A 22,012-nucleotide genomic window follows, 5' to 3' on the forward strand; every position below is an offset into this window, starting at 1 on the left:
AGAGCACTAACTATTCCAGTGAGGTTATTACCTATATAATTTAAATGTAATTTAATATATATATATATATATATACAACAGATCTCATTTTCTAGAATTGTGCTGTGTTTTATGCCACATACATGAAAGAAGTCAAACCCAGTAAGATTGAAACAGTTTTGTTTCTGTATTCACCTCCACAGGTCTTAAACCCCTCAAAGCAAAGCAAAGTACACCCCACCCTACGCTTTGGAGAAGCCCTCCTCCTGCAGCCTGAGCCTCTGCACAGATCCAGGACTTCCTGACATCCTCCCCTTCCAGCAGGCAGTGGGGACGCTGACAGGTGGACCTTCTTCTCTTCTCGTCTTAATCTGGGAGTAAAGCGACAGCTCGTCGTCTTCCTGGGCCTGCGGGAGGACCATGGCTGTGTCCAGGATCTGTCGGGAGTCTCTGCTGGTGCTTCTACTGCATGTTGTGCTCATTTGTTCAGCTCAGGTGAGCGATGGACCTTCTTTTCTTTTACATTTGAAATGCTTGTTCTTTATTATAGATGCTCACGTCCAGTCTACTTCCTGCTCACAGAGGATGAACAAACGTCTATCGGGCTTTAACTAATTTTTTCGAAGCATTAACCAGTGTGGAAAGTTAAAGAAAATTGCAGACTTTATCTATTATTTACTATTTTCACTCTATTTCCTTTATATAACCTATAGTGTGTACTACATGCGGTATCAATCTGTAAAGTAATTGAGCTTTTTCTTCACTGAAGGAGCAGAATCCTCGTAACAACTCCTGTATTTCAGGATGTCTGTGGTTTTTCTCAACAGAATGTACAGGTTTTCCTCAGAAACGGTATAATTTACACTCAAACTTGATTGAGAAAGCCAGATGAGTCGTCATGATGAATAATAGTAAGGTCCAGACACCAGCAGTAATCTGAACACATGCAGTTACTTAGGCAGGATAATGGGACTGTAATAGGTGAAGCAGGTTTGGTTTCATGACCTTTCCCCTCACATCTCGCACACAATGGAAGTCTGTGTGAGCCAGCACCGGCAGGCCGGGATGAGATTTAGAAATGGAGAAGAAAAAAAAAGTGCTTTTTTTTTTGTGTGTGTTTATTTTACAGAGGGGCCCGGTGGGTCCCAGAGGCCCCCCGGGGCCGCCGGGGGTAGCTGGTGTGCCCGGAGTGGATGGCATTGACGTGAGTCTGCATTTCTAGTGTGTGTGTGTGTGTGTGTGTGTGTGTGTGTGTGTGTCCTGCTTGTTTGTGGGTTAATCGGCTCAATGAACAGTGGAGCCAAACAGCAACTGTGTAAACTGTGATGTTCCGCTGAAATAACACGACTCCTGAAGGGCCGCACACGTTTAAGTCTATGAGCAGAATAATGAACGAGCTTATGTTTGACAGTAAAGCAGAACATATTAAGATCAATGAGACAGATGATTGGAAACCACAAATTATTGAAACAAAACACTTTTCCTAGAAGGTTTAGAGTTATTATCGCAACATGAAGACTCATCGATGATAAAATGGGTTGAAAACCAGAAAATCTTTTGTTTATGTAAAATATTTATTAGGCTGTATTTACTAAAAAACACCCCAAAACGCTCATTGGATAAACCTGGTTATGTTTTGTTACCATTTTTATAGGTTATAAATGAAGCTAAGAATAAGTAAAAGAACAAAAACTGAGAAAAAAACAAATAACTAGAGAGATATTATATTGTATCTGTTCAAATTTGTTCTCCATCCACACTAATTCCCACGGATGAGATTTTCAGTGTCAATATGAACTGAACCCCTTCATTTCTAGACATGTTTGATATCCACAATTTATACTTGACTTATATTTCAGGGGGACAGAGGAGAAGACTCCACAGCGACTGGCGGTCCAGTAAGTCTCCTTCAGTATCACTCCCACATGCAGAAGCTGATATTTTAAGCTCGTTTCGGGATTTATTGACGGCAGCGGTCGAGTCGTCTGTTTGCAGGGCCCCGATGGAGATAAAGGCAAAGACGGACTTTCTGGAGCCGCAGGACTTCCAGGCGCAGATGTAAGTAAACTTTGTCTTCACATCTGATTGAAAAGCTGCGGATCACAGCCGGATGAGTGTCCATTCCACAAGGTGTTTAAAGAAATAACAAAAGCCTCTGTCAAGTTTAAATCTGCGCGCTGATTGGTTTTGAGCTCGGCAGTAAGAGGATGTATTGAATCTCTGGATGACTTGAGATATTCAGGTCTGCTGCTGTGTGAGCAGTTTGTTTTGGCCTTGAAGGGAGCAGAAATGTTGAGGTTAAAAAAAAAAAAAAACCTTGAATAAACCAATCTGCCTATTTAGGGGAGCGTTTAGAAAGGCTTCCTGACATGAACAGGGGTCTTTTTGTGCTGCCCAGAGATGGCTGACAGGAGAGAAGTGTATGCTGGGAAAGGCGGTGCAGAATGGCAGCAGTGTGTTCGCCGTGCGCTCTGGCGCTCCGAGAACAGGCGGCCAGATTCAGAGACTCGTGTGGATTGAAACTGTGAGAATTTAAATGACGGGAGCAAAGGCTTTGTACGATTACGTCTTGATGCGTTGAAGAAGAAGTAAAGTGAGACCTGAGGAACTCGATCTGAGAAACACGGAGCTCTGGTGGTCTCTGAGAAAAAGTCTGCAAATGGATTTTTTTTTTTTTTTTTTTAATTCCTTCCCTCTTGAGCAGCTTTAATACATTAATATAATCAATCACATTCCCCCCCATTTCCACATGCTCTCGAAACCTTTTCCCATGCCGGTTGAGCTCCCAGCTGTTGGAAGCAGACTGAGGGTCGCTGGACTTGAGATTTACAGATAATCTCATCTACGTGCTCCAGTTTGATGGCTGTCAGGAGGTGAGCTCCAACGTTTCGCTCTCAGAGTGGAAGCAGGTGAAGCTGAGCTTGGCTCAGTGCCGCTTCACGAATCCCAAACTGAAAAGTTTGATCTCAGTGAGGTTGCAGTAGAGCAAAGATGGTCAAATAACTTTCTTTTTTTTAAATTATATTTTATTCATATAGAATATTTATTTATATCATCTACAAAAATAATTAAATGAAAAAAAGAGAAGGAAACAGAATAAAAAAAAATGAAAGAAAAGAGAGAATCATCCAAATGAGTCATCCTGAGGATCACAATTGCATATAGAGTGCAATCTGAATATATCCACATTTAATTAACACAATCTGGAAATCCCTGCAGTTCAAGGCCCTGTTTACACATTACAACAGTTTCAGTTGAAAACGCAAAACTTTCATTGTGTTTACAGTCCGTTTCCACGACGACAACAGTCTGAAAACGCAACATTTTGAAAATACCCCCAACTCCTATGGAAACGGGGGAAAACTGAACTTTTCTGACACATTGATATCGTGCATTCATACCACAGTCATACTAACTAGTAGTTGTGCACATGCTCAGTAGCTGGACCATAAGTGTCATGACTCCCAGTTCATATTCTTTTGGGATTTGGTCGTTTTTCTCGTAGAGAGTCACATGTCATAACGCCGTCGTCTATCCATGCAAATGTCTGTGTTCTCCCATTGTTTATGTTTGCAGCTTATTCTCTGCTTGTGTGTGGTTTCACTAGGAAAACAGCACTCACTACTGGCTAAACATGCTGTCGACATGGTTTTCAAATGTTTCTGCTGTTTCCATGTATCATTTTCAAAATGTTGCCATGTTAAACGCAGAACTTTTCTGAAACAAAAAGTCAAACAAGCTGTACATTTTCACCCGAAAGGTTTTCAGGTAAATGGGGCCTAATGTTGGTTAAAGCCCGTTTCCCAATATCTGCAGCCTTCAGCAGTCTTTTCTGACAAATGTACGTAAATCCCATGGTATGGATTGTTAATATTATTGTTCCAACAATATAAGGAAGCGAGCTCTGACTGCTGCCATCTGCTGTCTTTGTGTTACATCCCTCCGAGCCCTCCGGTTGACATATTAACAATGGACGTTCATGATAATGTTATTTCCTCTGCAGTAAGGTTTTCTAGTTTTTTTACTACTGAATACGACTCATGCTTCCATATGGGTTTGCACAATCTCTCTTGGTTTTCCTTCAACGGCCCCAAAACATGCATTTGAGATTATTTGGTGACCACTGAATTGTCGGTAGGCGAGAGTTTGCAGGTCGTACTCAGTCTTCGTCTATCGTTGGCTGGGATTGTTTCCAGTACTTCAATATTAGTCTCAGGGAGAGATGGAAGAATTTCTCCCATCTTCTGTTCATTTTGCAAGGTGATCATGTATTGGCAGGATTGGACCATCCAGCACAGACCGGGGGCATCATAAGTCCTGAGGGCAACACATGGTCCTGTTACTCTACTGGGAAATCCTCTACAAATGAAAATTACTGTCATTATTGGCTTTATTATATCTAAAATGATCACATTTTTCAGTCTCGTTACCTCAAAATTGGTGTTTCACAGTGGAACAAAAGACAATTAATTAAGAAAAATATAGATTTTATTCACAACTCAAGTCAATTTAAGTCTCAATAAGTAGTGCTAACTTTCCATGTGGCTCTTTGGGAATATTAGTTTCCCACCCTGGTCAAGCATTGGCTTAAAGGCACCCGACTCATTTTTTAAACTTCCATTGTGCACAAAACCACCGGCCACATGTTTGTTACCTCGGAGTGACGATAAATTTAACAGGAAGGAGTTAATGTTCATAATTATTGACTGATAAAATGGTATAATAAAGCTAATTTCCCTTTTATTCATAGATAATCAGTTACAACACAATGGATTTTTTTTCTGAGCTGAGATGTTATGGAATTGTGTTAGATTTCTGTGTTAAGTTTAATGAAAATAAGCTCTTGTGTTATTGGTACAGGGGGTCAAATGAATGACATCTACATGCTAACATAGTTTGCTTTGAATTGTTTCAAGGCTGCAACTCAAGTGACTGGAAACAGCAGGGTTTTTGCATTTTCATCTCAGAAAAGATTTCCATTCAGATTTAAACACTTTGAAAATGATCATTCACGTGAATAAGGCTAGAAATGCTGAAAACACTGCCGTTTGCATGTCGGGCCACTAGTTGGTGCTGTGTTTATATAATACAGCCACCCACAGATGCAATCACAGAAGTTGTTTGTCACTTTGGTTCACTCAGTCTCTGTATGGAAGGAAAAAAAAAAAGTGTCTCCACACGTGATCCAGATGAGGGTATGCATGTTGTTGGAGACACACTGTACTGAAAAAGAAAAGCAGCAAAAACAGCCCAATGATTCCTCCATTGTTATGGTTGATATGTGAAGATCTATTTACTATGTCTTTACCGTGAGATTACCAGTGAGGTTTAATTTTGAGGCCATTGTTTTCGGGTGCTGGATCATTATACGGTGTCATGTTTGTATTTTGGTGAAGAATCTTCCATGGAAAATAGAACCGAGCGTCAATTGTATGGTTTATATGGTTTAAAGTCTGTCATCTCCCTCACTTGCTCCACTTTTCGTGAATATATGCCCGAACAGGATAATCATATTTTCCATTGTGTGTGTGTTTGGCCCTCCCAGAGAGAGATAAAAAGATTACTAATATACTGAATAAATTCAGTATAACATGAAAAACTGTAACAGTTCGCCTTACAGTTACAGTTACATCTGGCGTTAGCTAATTGGTGACAACTGTAACAGAAATTTAAATTTGAAGCTTTATGATAAAACCATGCTTTAGGAAAAAAACAACAACAACAACAAAAAACCTTCCTGTGATGTTTCCTGGACTTTGTGTGTCTCTCCAGGGACCTGTTGGGCCTCCCGGTGAGGCCGGACCAGTCGGACCTGTTGGGACAAAAGTAAGTCTGTCATTAAAACATTTTAGAAAACGTTTTGTTATTTTCATAGATTGAAGAATTTCTGCCGGATTTAAATGGACTTCTCTGACAAAATTAATTAACTGTAATGATTATATGTGTTTTCAGGGGGAACCTGGAGCTCGTGGGCCTGCTGGAGAGCCTGTGAGAGCAAATGCACACTTTCTGTGTATTTATATATTCATTATTAATATCCCACTGATGTATCAAGCATTACACTTTGATTTAAAAACCCTGCACCGAAAATACCTTCTTAAACGTTGCGTCTCTTACTAAAAAAATTAAAATCTACAAAAGGAAAATCATTTTTACAGAGATTGAGTGCTATTATTGATGAGACTCAGTTGAACCTGCTGAATATCTGACTTTTTTACAGGGTGTCGGACCTGACGGGCTGGATGTGAGTATTTTTAACACAATGTCTGATCAGTGAACTAACATTTCTGTGGTTTTATTTGACGCTAACATATTGACAGGCTATCTGGGTTGTGAAAATTAAACTTGAATATTCATTCAAGTTAGGAGAGGTATGTACCTGGACTTGTACAGTATGTGTATTACGGTCTGTAAAGTCGCTAATACTTAGAACAGGATCACAATAGAATGTGTTGAAACAATCAAAGCTGTGGAGCAGAAGATGGGGGAACGTGGATAGATTACGCATTAAGCTTTTAGAAGATTTCAGAATTTTAATTTTGACATTTGTTTCAGTTTGTAAAGTGAAAAACAAACTGAAATATCCTCAAAATGAAATCAAACTAATTAAAAATCCAGTCCAACACTTCATGTCCACATCATTTAGTTTTATTTCTTCTTCTACTACATGTAGCAGTGGAAAGTTTCTTAAAAATAATGATAATTGAGGAAACACAGGGTGGACAATTAGATTACGGGAGCAGAGGGCAGAAGAACTGTAAATCCTAGGATGTAACATGCTTTTTTTTAATGTAACAAAAAGTACATTTTTGTTCCCAAAATCTAATAAACAGCCAGCAAAACAAACATATTTATACTCATTGTCATGGCAACTGTCGGGTTCAAAAGATGTAAATGTAGCTAAAACGTAAGGCTTTTTGAAGGAAGATGAGCCCAAAACAAATGTAGAGGAATTAAAAACAAATAATTATGTACATGAGGAGATGAAATGAGAACCAGACATAGCTGAAACAATCAAGAGTAGAAAAAGTGGAAATAAGCTGGTGCACATGCGAGTGTGGGACTGAAAATCTACTGCGACAAATACAAGTGCAGTGCACAGAAACATTCCTGGATATCGATGCACAAAATGAAACCAGAAGCTTGAAGGGAATGACAAATCGGGAAAAGTAAAACCAAAAAATTAAATAAAACCTTGATAAATGTTACATTTGTTAGAATATTGTTGAAATCCTCAGTTTCAGTGTGAATTATGTCATTTTTGAAGTGACCGTTTATCTATTTGAGTATGAGGGATGTGGTGGAAACACAGACGTCCATTTGATGAATAATAAATATATGTTATTGCATTTATTTCATGTTGACAACATCTACAGTGACTAATCCTTTGATCCGCTGGTACTTTAAGCCATTATGACCCAGTTTCTTAAAGCTGGAAATGTCTTTTTGAATTTGCTTAACTTTTTGATGTTTTTAGCTCAGCTTCTTTCAAACAAAGCAAACACCTCTCTCCCCATACAAATAACCCAAATTGACGATTGCTTGTATTACAAATTAATTTTGCGGTTGAATTAAAGTATTGGTCTTGTTTAGACCACATATTTCAGTTTGAATAATCGTCTGACTGCAGAACATCAACAGTTAAAAAGAAGCTTTTTTCCCCCCACCAATCGATTCAACTGTTTTGAGCACTCAATGTGGAATTGTAGACAATAAACCTTTCGTGATATTATGAACAGTCATGGCACAGTTATCCCACTGGTCACAGGAAGTGACTTCGTCTGCATTAAAAACACGAGCCGAAGTTAAAAGAGCTACATGAACAGTATGAACCACGGAGGTGCAGTGAGGCTCAGCTTGTAGCTGCCTTGCCTCACGTTTCATCTGTTTGACCAGGAAATACAAACATAAAAAAAATGTAATTGAAATGATTTTTGGAGCACGTATCTGTAGCACATGTTGCCTTGCTGCGTCTTCACAGGGTATTCCAGGTACTGACGGGCTGCCGGGGGAGCTGGGAAAAGTCGGACCCCTGGTGAGTTTGTCACCGCTGCTCTTCATCAATGATTTAAATCCACTGACTTTGATGTTGCTCATGAATTATTGCTTCCGTAGAAGCATAGAAGCATGCTGATGTCGCCCTCTTAAGAGTGAAAATCTTTGCTGTTTCACAGGGAGTGAGAGGCAGAAGAGGTCAAGTCGGTCTGCCCGGTGCTGCCGGTCCTCGGGTAAATGTCACGTCTTCGGCTTGAAGCCACGTAGAACTGATGACATGAGGGAGAGATTCATGCCAAAGGTTAAAGAGGGAGCAGCAGTTTCGACAGACTTTGATAAGAAATTAGTCTATAATTCATTGGTTCATCATTTCTTCAGGCCTGAAAACATTGTGCAATGTCTTCATAGTTTTAAATCGATATAAGTTCAGTTTAAAATATTGACTTTCTTTCCTTTCAGGGGCCTCCAGCTGTTTATCAAGGCGAGGACCTGGTAAGTAGATTAGTTTGCTCCTGTGTTGTTGTTGTTTTGTTTGTTTTTTTCATTTAAATTGAGATGTTATGCAGAATATGAATTGAAGGAGAATTAAATGATCCTTCAACCCTTTAACCAAAGAAAACCAATATAAAATGGCGAGACCGAGGGATTTAAATAACTTGGATTTGGGATACATTTTTCAAAACTTGGGAAAACATTAAATTGTGTTTTATTTGTAATTAACACTGACAGTGGGGTTGCACAATTAGTGCTCAGGCTTAAAGGCATAGATTTAATCAGATCAATTTATAGGAATTATCTGCACAGATTAAAAAAACAAAAACACCCCCAGTTCAATCTTATTTTCAATACTTCTTATATTTCAAATCATAATAAATGATTCTTCTATAAGGTGTTTATATATATGTGAGTCCAGTGTTTTAAGACGAGAAACACAACATTATTGCATCCACACGCAAACACCATAAAAATCACGTTCTCTGACGTGAATATTTGCTTTGAAGCACCGTCACTTGTAAACAACCACAGGTGTTTATTGTTCATGTGATTATGATTTATGTGTATTATGTATGTATGTGTTTATTGATTTTTTGTAACCCACTGGTCAGGGGGGGGTCAATGTCAGTGGAGCCCCCTGGTGGCGGGGCTTTTCCATGACCTCAAATAGGCTGTTGTGTTTTTCAGTGTCCCAACGCCTGCCCTTCTGGTCTGAATGGACACGCTGGACACCCTGGGATGAAAGTGAGTGAATTTGACATAAATTCATTGATTTGCAGTTTCCACAATGTTTAATTGTTTCTGTTTAAAGGTTTTTAACATTCAATGTTTAAATGTAGGGTCATAAAGGAGTTAAAGGTGAATCGGGTGAACCTGGACGACAAGGACACAAGGTGAGCTCATTACAAAGACGGAAAACAAACTAAAATCTAAAAAATAAAGCTAAATATCCACTGTGAAAACAAAAAAACCTGTGTTATGTTTGGATTCAGGGTGATGAGGGAGACCAAGGAGCGCCTGGTGATGTCGGAGCTCAAGGACTACCAGTAAAATATTCCACCGTTCTCTCAAAACTGGATGTTACCGCATTAAAAGAAGTCATCCACGTAGAAACTGACTGCAGCCAGTGAAACATATTAACGCTACCTACCACTGTCTGCTGAGTGATTCTAGGGCCCCGGTGGACCAAGAGGCCTCCCGGGAATAAACGGAGCCAAAGGCGACAGGGTGAGACGCCCTGCATGAGGTTACAGCTCAACTGTGGTCAGATTCGTCAGTGACTATGATATCGCCTCACTTTAAAATGCATTAAATAGAGTCATTCAACCAAATTTTGTGTTTGACACCCCCGAAATTAATCTGATCTAATCTGAAGAATTCATATTTACTCATATTTGAAAGCTTGTCAGACTGCCTTTACAGGAGGATGTTTTCAAGTGAAAACGCAAAACTTTGGTAGTGGTTTAGTTGTCTGCTTACGTGACAGTGGTGCGCCGGCATTTCGAAAATGGCCCCAGGTAGGATCTTTTTGAAACTGCTCTTGCTCTGTGTGCGTACGTCTATTAGACAGTCAGAACTAGTTGACAAATGACACACAAACATTATGGATATCTAAGACACCCAGAATCAGTAGAAAGAGACACTTCACAAGCTGTCTGATAAATCCTACTGCCTGTATAATTATTGATTTGTCATTCAAATAATGAGGGAAGTAGATCATGACAGGAAAGAGGAGACAACGTGTGAAGTTTATTGCGCAATGTCTGAGTTATGACCATTTTTTTTGTTTTGGTTGCAAGGCATTGAACTTTTAAAGTTTCCACAGAGAAACTCACCACTTTGATAACCTTTGATTTGTCCGTACAAATGTTCATGTACTCCCATTGTTCATTTTTATAGTGTATTATTCCTTGCACGCAACAAACATACAAACAACAGCACCCACTAGTGGCCTAACATGGAAACTGCATCATTTTCAATTATTCCGCTGTTTCAATGTTGCCATGTAAATACAAAGCTTTTCTGAAACGAAAACTCCAAAACAATGCCTTCTCAATTGAAACGTCGTCGTGTAACAGGGCTTAAAATTTCAAGATAAATTTGACGTCATCGAGTTCAGTAATGCTTTTACGTTTTTGTAACGCCATTGATTAAAATATACATGAAAAAAGAGTGGAAGTTACAGTATATCCATTTACAAAGGCACAGCCAATGCTTCAAGTTACCAATATGATTCACCTTTTTTAAAGTCATGAACTGAAATGCAGTATGAACATTTAGATAATTTCCAAATTAGAAATTGAGGTATTTTTGCTCATTTTAATGCTGTTAAATGAGTGTATTGTATAAAAATGGCAGATGAGGATGTTTATCTAAACTGACTGTAATGTCTGGAAGTCTTCAATTATCCTTTTGGAAATACTTTCAGCTTTTCTTAAATGTCTTTGACATTATTTATTTCTATTTTTGTCTGCTCGAACAGGGGCCACGCGGAAAGCCCGGCGATTTGGGACCGCTGGGAATCCAGGGATCTCCAGTCAGTAGAAGTCTCCTTCAGATCTCTTTGATATTTTCACAAAATGTTGGTAACAACTGAGGTTTGTTTCAGGGAGATGCAGGTCAGAGAGGAGCAATCGGTGAGAACGGACCTGCGGGAGTGTCGGTAAGATCAGACCCCACATACAGAAACATCCATCCTGGAAATACAGGTTTAGAAAAAACTGAGATTAAAAAAAATAAAAAAATTGTCAGATTAAATACTTTCAATTAATCTGTATGTGTTTCTGTGTTTCAGGGGGAACGAGGTCCGCAGGGAATCAGAGGAGTTCCAGGTCCAAAAGGAGAACCTGTGAGTATCACGTGATCTTAATAAAGCTAAACAACACTCACTTTGCTCCATCCATCTCTTCTCTCATCACATCATCCTCCCATCTCCTGCACATATATTTACTGTTTGATCATCATTCATGATTCAGTCTTGCCTCATATTTTACCGTCTTTCACAATGAATGCTGCGTCTCATTCAGAGTTAAGATGCTAAAGGCTGCTGTTTCACCACTTGGCCTTTAATTTTATCTCGTTCTGGGTTTTTTTTAACGTCAATTTTAAAAATCTTGTTGCTCCGTTTTTCTTTACTATATTCTGCATTGTTATTCTATTTTTGATCATGCACTTGGTGCATATTCCCGTTTTTTTCATTTCATTCCATTGTGGGTGATAAATGTTGTGTATATCTACTCTATTTAAAATTCTTTGAGGTCATATATGTACACCGAGAATGGGCAAACGATGCAACGTTTGTATTCCACTGCGTCTTGTATGTGGCCAACAGCAGTATTGGGGGTTTGAATGTTCTCCTGCCAAAGTCAAACATATGAGTGAAATTGGAAACTCTAAACCGCTCGTATGTGTGATTGTGTGTTTTGACTGAACTGATGTGAGCTGAGTTGGATGAAGCAGTACAGTAGATCCAGGTTGTTGAACGTGTTCTCTCATCAGGGCCTGGCCGGTCCGGACGGTCGTGAGGGGATTCCAGGGCTGCCGGCCTCCAAGGTAACAACTGTCTGTTTTCATAATTTTTTTTCCCACTGTGACAACAACAACAACAACAACAAAACGATGTGAGAAGTCTGCTTGTGTGAAGAACGACAGCGACAACATGCCAAATGTTTGAATAAAGACGTTTCATCAACAAAGAGCAATTCTCTTTGCCTTTGTAAAGATCTTTTTTTTTTTCATCTTTTCAGGGTCTCCCAGGAAAACATGGGGCTCCGGGAGACGCAGGTCCTCAGGGTCTTCCTGTAAGAGACGCCACACTCTGACTCTGAATCAAAAACAGACCAAACCGGCCGCTTTGTCTCATCTGAAATGTTGATGTTTCCTCCACGCAGGGTTTGCCAGGGTCTTTTGGCCAAAAGGGGCACGGCGGTGTGAAGGTAAAATGACCTGCAGATCTTCTTTTAGTCCACGCGTTTAAACTGTCTAACCAAACCAAACCGACCTGCTCCCTTGTCTGCGATCAGGGTATCACGGGGGATCCCGGGGTCGTGGGGCTGATGGGCTCTCCGGGAAAACAAGTGAGTTCAAAAACAAAGCTGGTGCCAGAAGAGCCTCGCTGAATGTATGAACATTAGCGATGCTCCTGCAGCACGTTTCATCTGGCCGAGGGTCTGACGGTTTGTCTTCCAGGGGGAGCGCGGCGAGCAGGGAGAGGTGGGCTCAGTCGGACCCAGAGGAGGACCGGTGAGTTTCTCAAATTCCAAAGACTATTGAGAGCTGATCTAAATTGTTTTTTTTTTTCTTTCTGATGAGCTCAGTTCATTAAAGATCATATCAGATAATAAAACCTGATCGTAGCAGGATGAAAAACAAAACAAAAAAACTGCAGTCAGAACTTGTAGAGCTCAGCTTGTCGGGATTTTCCCCTTTACTCCATTCAGCCAATCAATTTCACATTTATGAATGTGTTTCTCTGAACTACAGTCGCTTTTAAAACAGCTGAGCATCTTCTTAAAATATAAGCCTTCTGTAAGAAGGCTTAAACTGGGACTACAAACAAAGGAAGACTTAATAAAAAATACAGTAAAGAGATCTATGTTATGGAAAAAAAAAAAGTTATTTTTTTTAGATCAGATTACCAAAGAACACATTTGATAAAATATTGATAGAATATGTCATGCCTGTGAGGTCACATATTCTCTAAAGACTGTTGCAGGTCATTTGTAAAGCCTATACAGGCTAAATGTGGAGATTAATGTGTGTCTAATGTCAGTAATAATACACATCATCTTGTTGTTGTTGGAATTACAGATGTATAATTATGTCAGAAATTCTATCAAGATGAAGAAAGAATAAAAAACAATAAAACGTGAATTTTATTGGATCCATTCTGATCTTATTTGATCTTTTTTCAGGGCTCACGAGGCGAGCGAGGACATGACGGACCTCCAGGACCACCAGGAGCTCGGGTAAGGGCTCACATGAAGTCTATTGCATATTTTATAAACAAAAATTAAAGCTCCGGACAGCTGTAGGTGATGTAACATATTAATAATGGTCTGCAGCGGCTTCAATGATCCATGTCAAGGAAGTTATGTATTGAGTTCTCTTTGAAGGACCAATAATCAGTTATTTGAATCCAAAATGTATTTGGAATGGATCATTAGGATGTCATAATATAATGTTATCATACATAAAGCAGCATCCAAATGGATCTAAAAAGGAGTGGAACAAAACATAAAAATTCAGTAAATCCACTTGTTTCTTCTCAGTCTCTCAATAAAATACTTATTCAACAACCACAGAAGCTGAACTACTTTAATTATTGTTTGTAGATTTGAAAACAGGATGTAAAGGAAGATTACAAGCCAACCAAGTGAAAGTATGGAAAGAAATGAAGAAATTGGCCAAATAAAGAACAAACCCAGATCATTGATAACTTTAATGTCCTCTTGGGGAAGTGAAATCATTTTTATCTCTTCACCCATATAACCACGAGGCTTCGTGCAGCTTTGACTTCCTGCAAATCAATATATCAGAGTTTACAGCTTTTGTTTTTGGCGTGAGTCATTAAACCTGGAAGGACAAACAACAGGATTATTCTGCAGCTGTTGTGGGAAATGAAAGCAAGACCTCATCTGGACTGAGAGACAGTGAAAAAAGGGAAAGAGACTTTGATGAAGGTTGAAATCAGTCGGGCAGAACTTAAAAAAATGGTAAAGCTGTGAGAGAATGTGACCGTCTGACTGATGCCCGGGGCTCAGGATGGAGCGGCTCTGGGAAGAGAACCTGCAACCTGAGAAACAAGGATACAAGAAAAGAGGCGACAAATCACACATGAACCACACAAGCAGTCACAGCAGAGCAGTGACAACATGTCAGGTGTTTGAATAAAGACGTTTCATAACAATTTGAATCTTAATTTCAGTGACACATCTCAGAAGTTTGGGTTTTTTTAGTTTTAGGAGAGGAAATGTTTGCTGAACACTCATGGACATTCACAGTTTGGATTTTTTTAAATTTTTTTTATGATGCTCTAAAATCTTTGAACAGTGTTTGAATTGCAGGCAGCTCAGTTCAGCTCCTGGACTCTTCCACTGTGAAGCTATTCAGTTGTGAAGGAAGCGGTCTGTGCTTTAGGGTGGTAATATTACCGCAGCTTATTACCCCACCCCAGCAGTGCCACGCCCGAGCAAACGCACCACCCACATCCCAGCATCTGAGATATCTCTCATCACCTTATACAGCGATTCCCAACAGGTGGGGGCGCTGCCAAACATTCATGGGGACACACACACACACACACACACACACACACACACACACACACACACACACACACACACACACACACACACACACACACACACACACACACACACACACACACACACACACACACAGCCCTCTTTATTTTAAGGAGTATCACATTTTTTTTATGTCTTAAAAATAGTTGAGTCAACATTGAATTCATTTTTGTCAAAAGCGGGGGGACATTCAAAATATGATACAGACCCCCCCCCCCAAAAAAAAAAAAAGTGGACCAGGAGAGTTCTCAAGAATCTGGCTTCACAGAATCAATGGACAGAAATAGAACTGAATACATCTTTTGTGGTGAAAAACTGGAGAAGGAAAGTTTGAAGCTTCAAGCTGAAACATCACCAGTCCAACAAACAGCTTGAGACAAGAGTGTCAAACCCAAAGAGTTCATTCTCAGACAAGAGGAACTCGTTAATGAACTGATACGCCGTCGACGCTCTACTGGTCTACGCTTCATTGGCTCCTTTGTTTATTTCTGTACCATCGTTCTCTTATTATTATTCAACACGAGAATCATCTACCAAGACAAACACAACGCGCTGCTCAGACATCCTTCCCTTGGGAAATTGAGTCATGTTTGGTGCTTTTATTAAAGAGATGAAAGTCTGAACTTCTGTCCCTGCAGTTAAGTCTCTAATCCAGCGCTGAGGGTCATGAATGGCCTCTTGTTACAGCGGCTCAGGGGGATTCAGGCCAGGAAAGAAGCTGAGAAGCCGTGAAAGAAATCTCTGTTCCCCAGGAATGCCCCGCGTACCCAAATACACCCTGACACATCTGAGGAGGGGGTCCGCTCACCGCTCAGGAGATGTGAAGCTGGATGTATTTTTTTATTTGTATATTTCGTCAGGTGTGGGGGGGGGGGAGAGTCTCAGCTTCACACACTACAGTCTGTTATTCTGTGTGTGTATGTGTGTATTTGATTTCTGTATATTAACAGTTGGTGTGTCTGTGTTTATACAGGGAGGTAAAGGGGATCCGGGCCTCCCAGGACTTCCCGGCCCGGCTGGTTATCGAGGCCAGAAGGGAGACAGGGTAAGAAAGAGACCCTCAATGACACGATACAAGTAAAACCCAGAAATCCTGAGACACACGTCACATGAGTGTGTAATGAGATGGCTCAGACCTCAGAAATCCCACTACTACATCTCTCATTCACATCAAGCGTGAGATTAAAGGATGTTTCACACTCATCATGTCTGAACATTGGGTTTCTAGTCTCAAGTGTTGACATCACACATGAATGTATATGAAGGTGACTGTTGCACTAAAGAAGACTTTATGTCCTCAACACTGCGAGGATCCAGATTGTGAGCTCTGAGGTTAAATTACAACAGTTCCCACTGATGTTCCCTCACTTCGAGCCTCAGGCAGTAAAACGGGTCTTCCAATGCGGTGGAGCCCTGAAGACCATCTGATGTTACAAAACAGTGCTTCAAATGAAAACATTATTTTTGTGATTTCATTTCAGAGAAGTTGTCCGTTTGCGCTGCAATATTTTGAAAACAAGCTTTGTTGACCTGGAAACGGCAAGAACGCTGAAATATAGATTTCATGTAGGCCACTAGTTGGTGCTGTTGGTTGTCTTTGCAACTTGAGATTCCAGAAATGTGTTACTGTGCACGTCTACTTTGAACAACTTCAGAACTTCAGGACTTCCTCAGAACTCCTGTGTCGCTCTTCAAGCGGCTGCCACCTCAGGTTGGGTGTTGACATTGTTACATTTCGGAAAAACATGGATGCCCAGAAGTTTCTGTCAGGAAGCAATCAACCTCTCACACACACTTTCATACTTATCTAACAAACACAATTGTATGACGTCTCAAATTATCATAGTCGTTGGCTGCTTGGTTGTCAGGTGTGTGAATATTTAATTGACTTCTTCTGTGAAAGAAATGATCAAGAACTGATAATAACACTGCCACCTGGTGGCTAAGGGAGGAAGTACCTGTAATGTACCTGGTTATCATAGAAAACGTTACACTGTTGCTGTTTGATGTTGACTATTCAAAAGACCCAGGTCTGACTCTTCTTTTTGCACTAATATACTAGTATTGTGAATATTTAGTGTCTCTAAAAATGTTGTTTATCACCTTGCTCATATTGTTGCATTATTTACCTTGAATTACCCAAATGCCTACTGAAGCTATTGATGCCCTGGATGTTACACCTCTTATATGACCAAATATGAAAATTAATAGGATTTATAATCTACAAGTGTTGCGTTTCTTTCAGGGTGCAGTTGGTCTTGACGGTCCAAAGGGAGAACAGGTAATTTTAATTTAATATTTACGGTTACAAACAGATCACAGTGCTCGATTGGATCAGATTAAGTGGCTGGTCTTTATTTTAGGGGTCGGCCGGAGATGAGGGCACAGCCGGAGACCGAGGAGATTTGGTGAGTGATCGCATCGTGAACAGGAAGGGGGATTGAGGTGTGAATGATCTGGAGGCTGACGGTTTGAATCTCAACATGCCTCCCATCGAGTCCTGTTTGGAGCTCGGAGTGTCCTCGAGAAACACACAGATCCTGAAGGTTCTCTTTGGAAGCTTCTGAACTGAACTGGTCTGGGCTGTGGCATCTCATCTTCAGAATCACAGTGTGCAGCTTTATTCAGACCTGAAAGCATTTGCTCAACTTTTCCATTTCAGGGAGACGAGGGAGAACCAGGAGAGAAAGGTTCGGTAAGTTCTCCTGAACACTGCGTCATTGTCCGTATTTATATGCATTTCGTTCATGTTGAGCTGTGGTTGATCTCAGACAGGCCCTCCCGGAGACACGGGCAATAAAGGAGCTGAGGGCAGCCGAGGACAGCCGGGGAAAGAAGGCAAGTTGGGCCAGCCGGGACCGCGAGGCATGCAGGGTGATATGGGAGTGCCGGGCCTGCCTGGACGACAGGGACCAGTGGTGAGAAGCAGCAGCATTCACCCCACACATGTTCATATAACGGAGAATAAGCTATTCGTCTCACCACAGGACATGAAATGTTTCACATATTTTCTACCAAGGACAAACCGAACACTAAAAACTCTCATTTCACAGGGAAAGTCACCGACAGACACACACATCAAACAAGTCTGCATGAGGGTGATGCAAGGTAAGTTTTCTTCATCTCTTCACGGATTAGCAGCAGAGAGCAAGTGTGAAGTCACAAATTGGACTCTTCAGCAGAAGTGTAAAACGTGAGGCATGTGGGCAAAACCCGCTCCAATATGGACAAACCACCAAAAATGTCATCAAAAACACTGATTTAAAAAAAAAAAACCAACATATTCCTTAAGAGTAGTGACACAACACAACACTGAGACCCGAGCTGAGATCTGCAATGAAATTTCGCTACCGAGTTGCTACCAAACTCGCCCCAAAGCCATGCTGTCAGGGAGAGTTTGTATAAACACCCATAATGTAACCGGGATCAAGATCGCTTGTGTCGTCATGAATGATATTTTCCCGTGCTGAACGCAAAGTACTGTGGGAAGCTAAGGGAAACAACACTGAGAGCAGAGGCGAAGTCACAGATTAGGTTGGATCCAGTCCAGCTTAGATTGCAACTGCATCAGCCGCCATCAGTGAAGGAATGGGCTTCTATCGTCTTCTGGCATGGAAGAAAAACAGCTCCAGCCACGTCTCGGAGGTCACAGAGAGGCCACCAATGGCATGATAACTGCAATAAGGAGTTTCCCTGCACACAACATTGATCTGCCCACTGTATAATGGTATAACTGTATGAAGGACTCTTAACAGTAGTAGAAGCATACATACATACATACATAGAATACCTTTGGACAGATGATTGTTTTCTGATCCACTTTAAGCAATTCCAGGTCCTGCACTCCACCCATCCTTAAAAAGAAGCTGAGCCCGTCATTCATTTAAACGTTAAAGTTGTTTCTTTGTTGTATTGCAGAGCATACATGATGAAAAGGTCTATATTTTGACCAAACCTAACAATTAGTACAGAAAACGACTACAATCTCAACATAATGCCAGTAATGCCATAATGCAAAATACAGTGAAATGCCCCCCCCCCCCCCCCCCCCCCCCCCAAAAAAAAAAAAAAACATCTCCTACAGCTGTTGCATTCTGGGTGTTTTAACAAACTCCCCCTAACAGTATGGCTTTAAGGTTAGTTGGACAGCAACTAGGTCAGTAGCTTTTATGGCAGCATCAGTGATCATCAATAATGCTCTGTGTCTATTACTCTTAAGAAATGTGTGTAAAACAATCAAAGCTGTTTTGATTTAAACTTTTTTTTTTTCATTTTGCTTGGTGGTTTGGTCAACGGGCCTGATGTTTGCCTCCCTGGTGTTGAGGGTACCGCCTCAGGAAGGACTTCTAGTGGTTCATCATGGATGATCTGAGCATCTGACTCATGTAACTGCATGTAACTGCATGTAACTGTAAATTCTGCATCACAGAGCAGCTGGCCCAGCTCGCAGCCAGCCTCAGCCGGCCTGATTCAGGCATCGCCGGCCTTCCCGGGCCCCCCGGCCCCCCTGGACCTCCAGGTGCCTCCGGAGAGAACGGCTTCCCCGGCCACACGGGATCACGAGGTCTGCCTGGACTGAAGGGTCCTCCGGGGCTGATGGGCCGCAAGGGACTGAAAGGTGAGATCCCGACTGGGAATTCTGTGATTGAATGAATGTGAGCAGACGGATCTGAAATGTTTAAAGCACTTTGAAACGAGATGCTTCATATTTACTTTATTGAGAGTCAGAAAACACAAAACCATATGAAAACCCCATCTGATGCAAACACAGAGAATGAATTCAAATTGAATCTTCGGGCTTCACCAAAATTGAACAATCGTTTCTCAGAATTAGCAACAAAACTGCCGATGTGTGTTCTCATGAGAAAAGCGATGGATGCCGGACATTTAAAAGACTCGTTTTAGAGTCCGCGAGACAAAAAAGCTTTAAGGGCATCTTTTTTCGGCTGCGTCACTCAGCCACCGAGCTCTGCGCTGTAATCTGACGGCGCCCTGCGGCGCTTTGGTATAAACAAACTAAAAGGGTTCTATTTGCAGTCAGAGTCTCTCAGTACAATGTGCAGTGGGCTGGATGATTATTTTCAAAGAAGGCTTGGCCTCCTTCAAAGAGTTTATAGATGAGTGACCTCTGTCTGAACTCTTTTTATATATATATATATCTATATATATCTCCGGCCTGGTTTAACGCCGCTGAGGTCCACCGCCTCCTCAGAGAGCCGTCGCTCTAATGAAGCAGCCGATGAGATGTCAGGCCCTCACGCCAAATATAGTTTGGCACAGCGATGAACTCAATTAAAAGTGTTTTCCTCTGGGTGATAATGACGCTCCTCTCCACAGGTGACCAGGGTGACAGAGGGGACAGGGGACTCACCACGAGAGGATCCAAAGGAGAGCCCGGTGCCCCCGGTCTACCAGGTACAGGACAAGATGTCTGGCGGTGAAACGCCCTCAATGTTCCAGATGGAGCAAAACACTTGCGTCCACTGACAGCGTCTGTCCATCAACCTGCAACACGCAGCTCTTTCCATTTTATACTCAAACGACACTAAACCATAATATTTTGTACATTACTATACGACTATATATTACACTATTGTATACTTTGCCATACTATACTACAATGCCCCACAGTACACCACGATACAAAACTATACTACACTACAGTATATTACATCATACTGTACCATATTATACTGTACCGTGCAATAATATACTATACTACCTTACCTATACTGTGCTGTGCTATGCTATAGTGTACCATACTGTACTACTGTGTACTATACTGTTCTATTCGACAATGCACAATACTACACTACATCATCATATATACACAGTACCAAACACCTATATACTACATTGTAACCATACCAAGACATTTAGGAGAATTGATGGTTATTGTGCACTCCTGAAACAGTTTTCTAATCTTTGTTTGCGTTAACATTGAATACCGACGTCGACTGTGTTTAACGCGTTCTTTTGTTTTGTTCCTCTCTCCTCACAGGTCAGTCGGGTCGACCGGCTTACGGCTCAGACGGCCGTGACGGTGAGCGGGGCCCTCGCGGCGTCCACGGTGCCGCGGGCGTTCCTGGACCTCCCGGCCCCCCGGGTCTGAACAGTTACTGCGAGCCGTCGCAGTGCGTCCTGCCCATGGTGGCGTCGCCGGTTTCGGCGAAGGACTCCGGTATGAAGGGCCCCAATGAGATGTGAGGGGGAGGAGGGGAGGGGAGGGTAGGGGGGGGTCCGGAGCCGACACAGCAGGGAAACTGAGAGACTGAAGGAGAAAAGCAGAACTCTGTGCTGGTTTGACTTTTCTCACTTGGTTTGTATGGGTTTTTTTTTTATTTCTCATTGGAACTAGATTGTTCTCGTCTCTTCAAGCCGTCGTTGTGATTGTGACGTGACGTTGAGGTGGACGATGAACAGCAGCTTTTGGACTTTTCACCTCAGTGTTGCTCTGTACTGTACAAGTGAATTAGTAACCTGTACTTGTGAGGATTTGACCGCCACTCCAAGGCAAATGTCTCTGTATCGCTATGTAAATGTGTCAATAAGCAAATTATACCGCTGGATAACGTCCACGTGTTTGTTCCTTTCTGTTTGATTCTGTGAGCGCACGGCGGCCGACGTGTGAAATGACTTATTTATTATATCAAGGTTCCACGTGACGCCTTCAACTTGTACAAAGGAGGAAATAAAAACACCTTTTGATAACCTCTTGCATGTTTTGTATGGCCCGAAACGAACTGACCTCCATTATTCATTTAACCAAAGGAGCATTTATAGACTTGCTCACATGTGAACTATTTTGATATAAATAAATTGTTGGGTGTCAAACTTTCAAGGGGCCACATGGTGGAGCAGTGGTTAAGCGTTCTTGCCTCACAGGGAGACTGTCGTGGGTTCAAATACCAGTTTGCATGTTCTCCCTGTGTATGTTTTCTCCAGCACGAGGTTAATTGGCGACACTCGCCCTGCACAAGATGAAGTGATGAAGGCAGATGTGGTTTCGGTGCCATCGGTCTCATACAGAATTTGAAGCGGAATCACTCAGCGGTAGAAATGCTGAACTTCAAACAGTGAACATGAGGTTTCATCGTTTCTCTTCTTTTATCGCATTCACCTCACAAACTTAAAACAATTTACTGTCATTGTGTGTGGAAATAGTAAAAGTTGCATTTTCCTTCCGGACCACGAGATAAAATGGTCAGGAAGTAAATGAGATGCAAAGTTTTATACCT

The 22,012-nt window shown here is 41.4% G+C and overlaps 1 protein-coding gene across 1 annotated transcript; it reads left to right on the top strand.

Moving 5' to 3' along the window:
* The first annotated feature begins 267 nt into the window (after positions 1-267).
* On the top strand, positions 268-21,485 carry col9a1a (collagen, type IX, alpha 1a). Its single transcript, XM_080494295.1, has 32 exons — positions 268-474; positions 1,109-1,183; positions 1,839-1,877; positions 1,975-2,037; positions 5,752-5,805; positions 5,932-5,967; positions 6,200-6,223; positions 7,961-8,014; positions 8,154-8,207; positions 8,434-8,466; positions 9,157-9,213; positions 9,309-9,362; positions 9,462-9,515; positions 9,643-9,696; positions 10,952-11,005; positions 11,078-11,131; positions 11,264-11,317; positions 11,968-12,021; positions 12,216-12,269; positions 12,360-12,404; positions 12,492-12,545; positions 12,658-12,711; positions 13,383-13,436; positions 15,748-15,819; positions 17,020-17,055; positions 17,138-17,182; positions 17,437-17,469; positions 17,546-17,692; positions 17,828-17,882; positions 19,204-19,392; positions 20,112-20,189; positions 20,776-21,485. Exons 1-32 carry the CDS (start codon positions 400-402, stop codon positions 20,979-20,981), a joined length of 2,064 nt encoding a protein of 687 aa, XP_080350421.1. The 5' UTR covers positions 268-399; the 3' UTR covers positions 20,982-21,485.
* Positions 21,486-22,012: the final 527 nt, after the last annotated feature.

The sequence above is a fragment of the Blennius ocellaris genome (genome assembly GCF_963422515.1).
Source record: "Blennius ocellaris genome assembly, chromosome: 3".
Taxonomy (NCBI): domain Eukaryota; kingdom Metazoa; phylum Chordata; class Actinopteri; order Blenniiformes; family Blenniidae; genus Blennius; species Blennius ocellaris.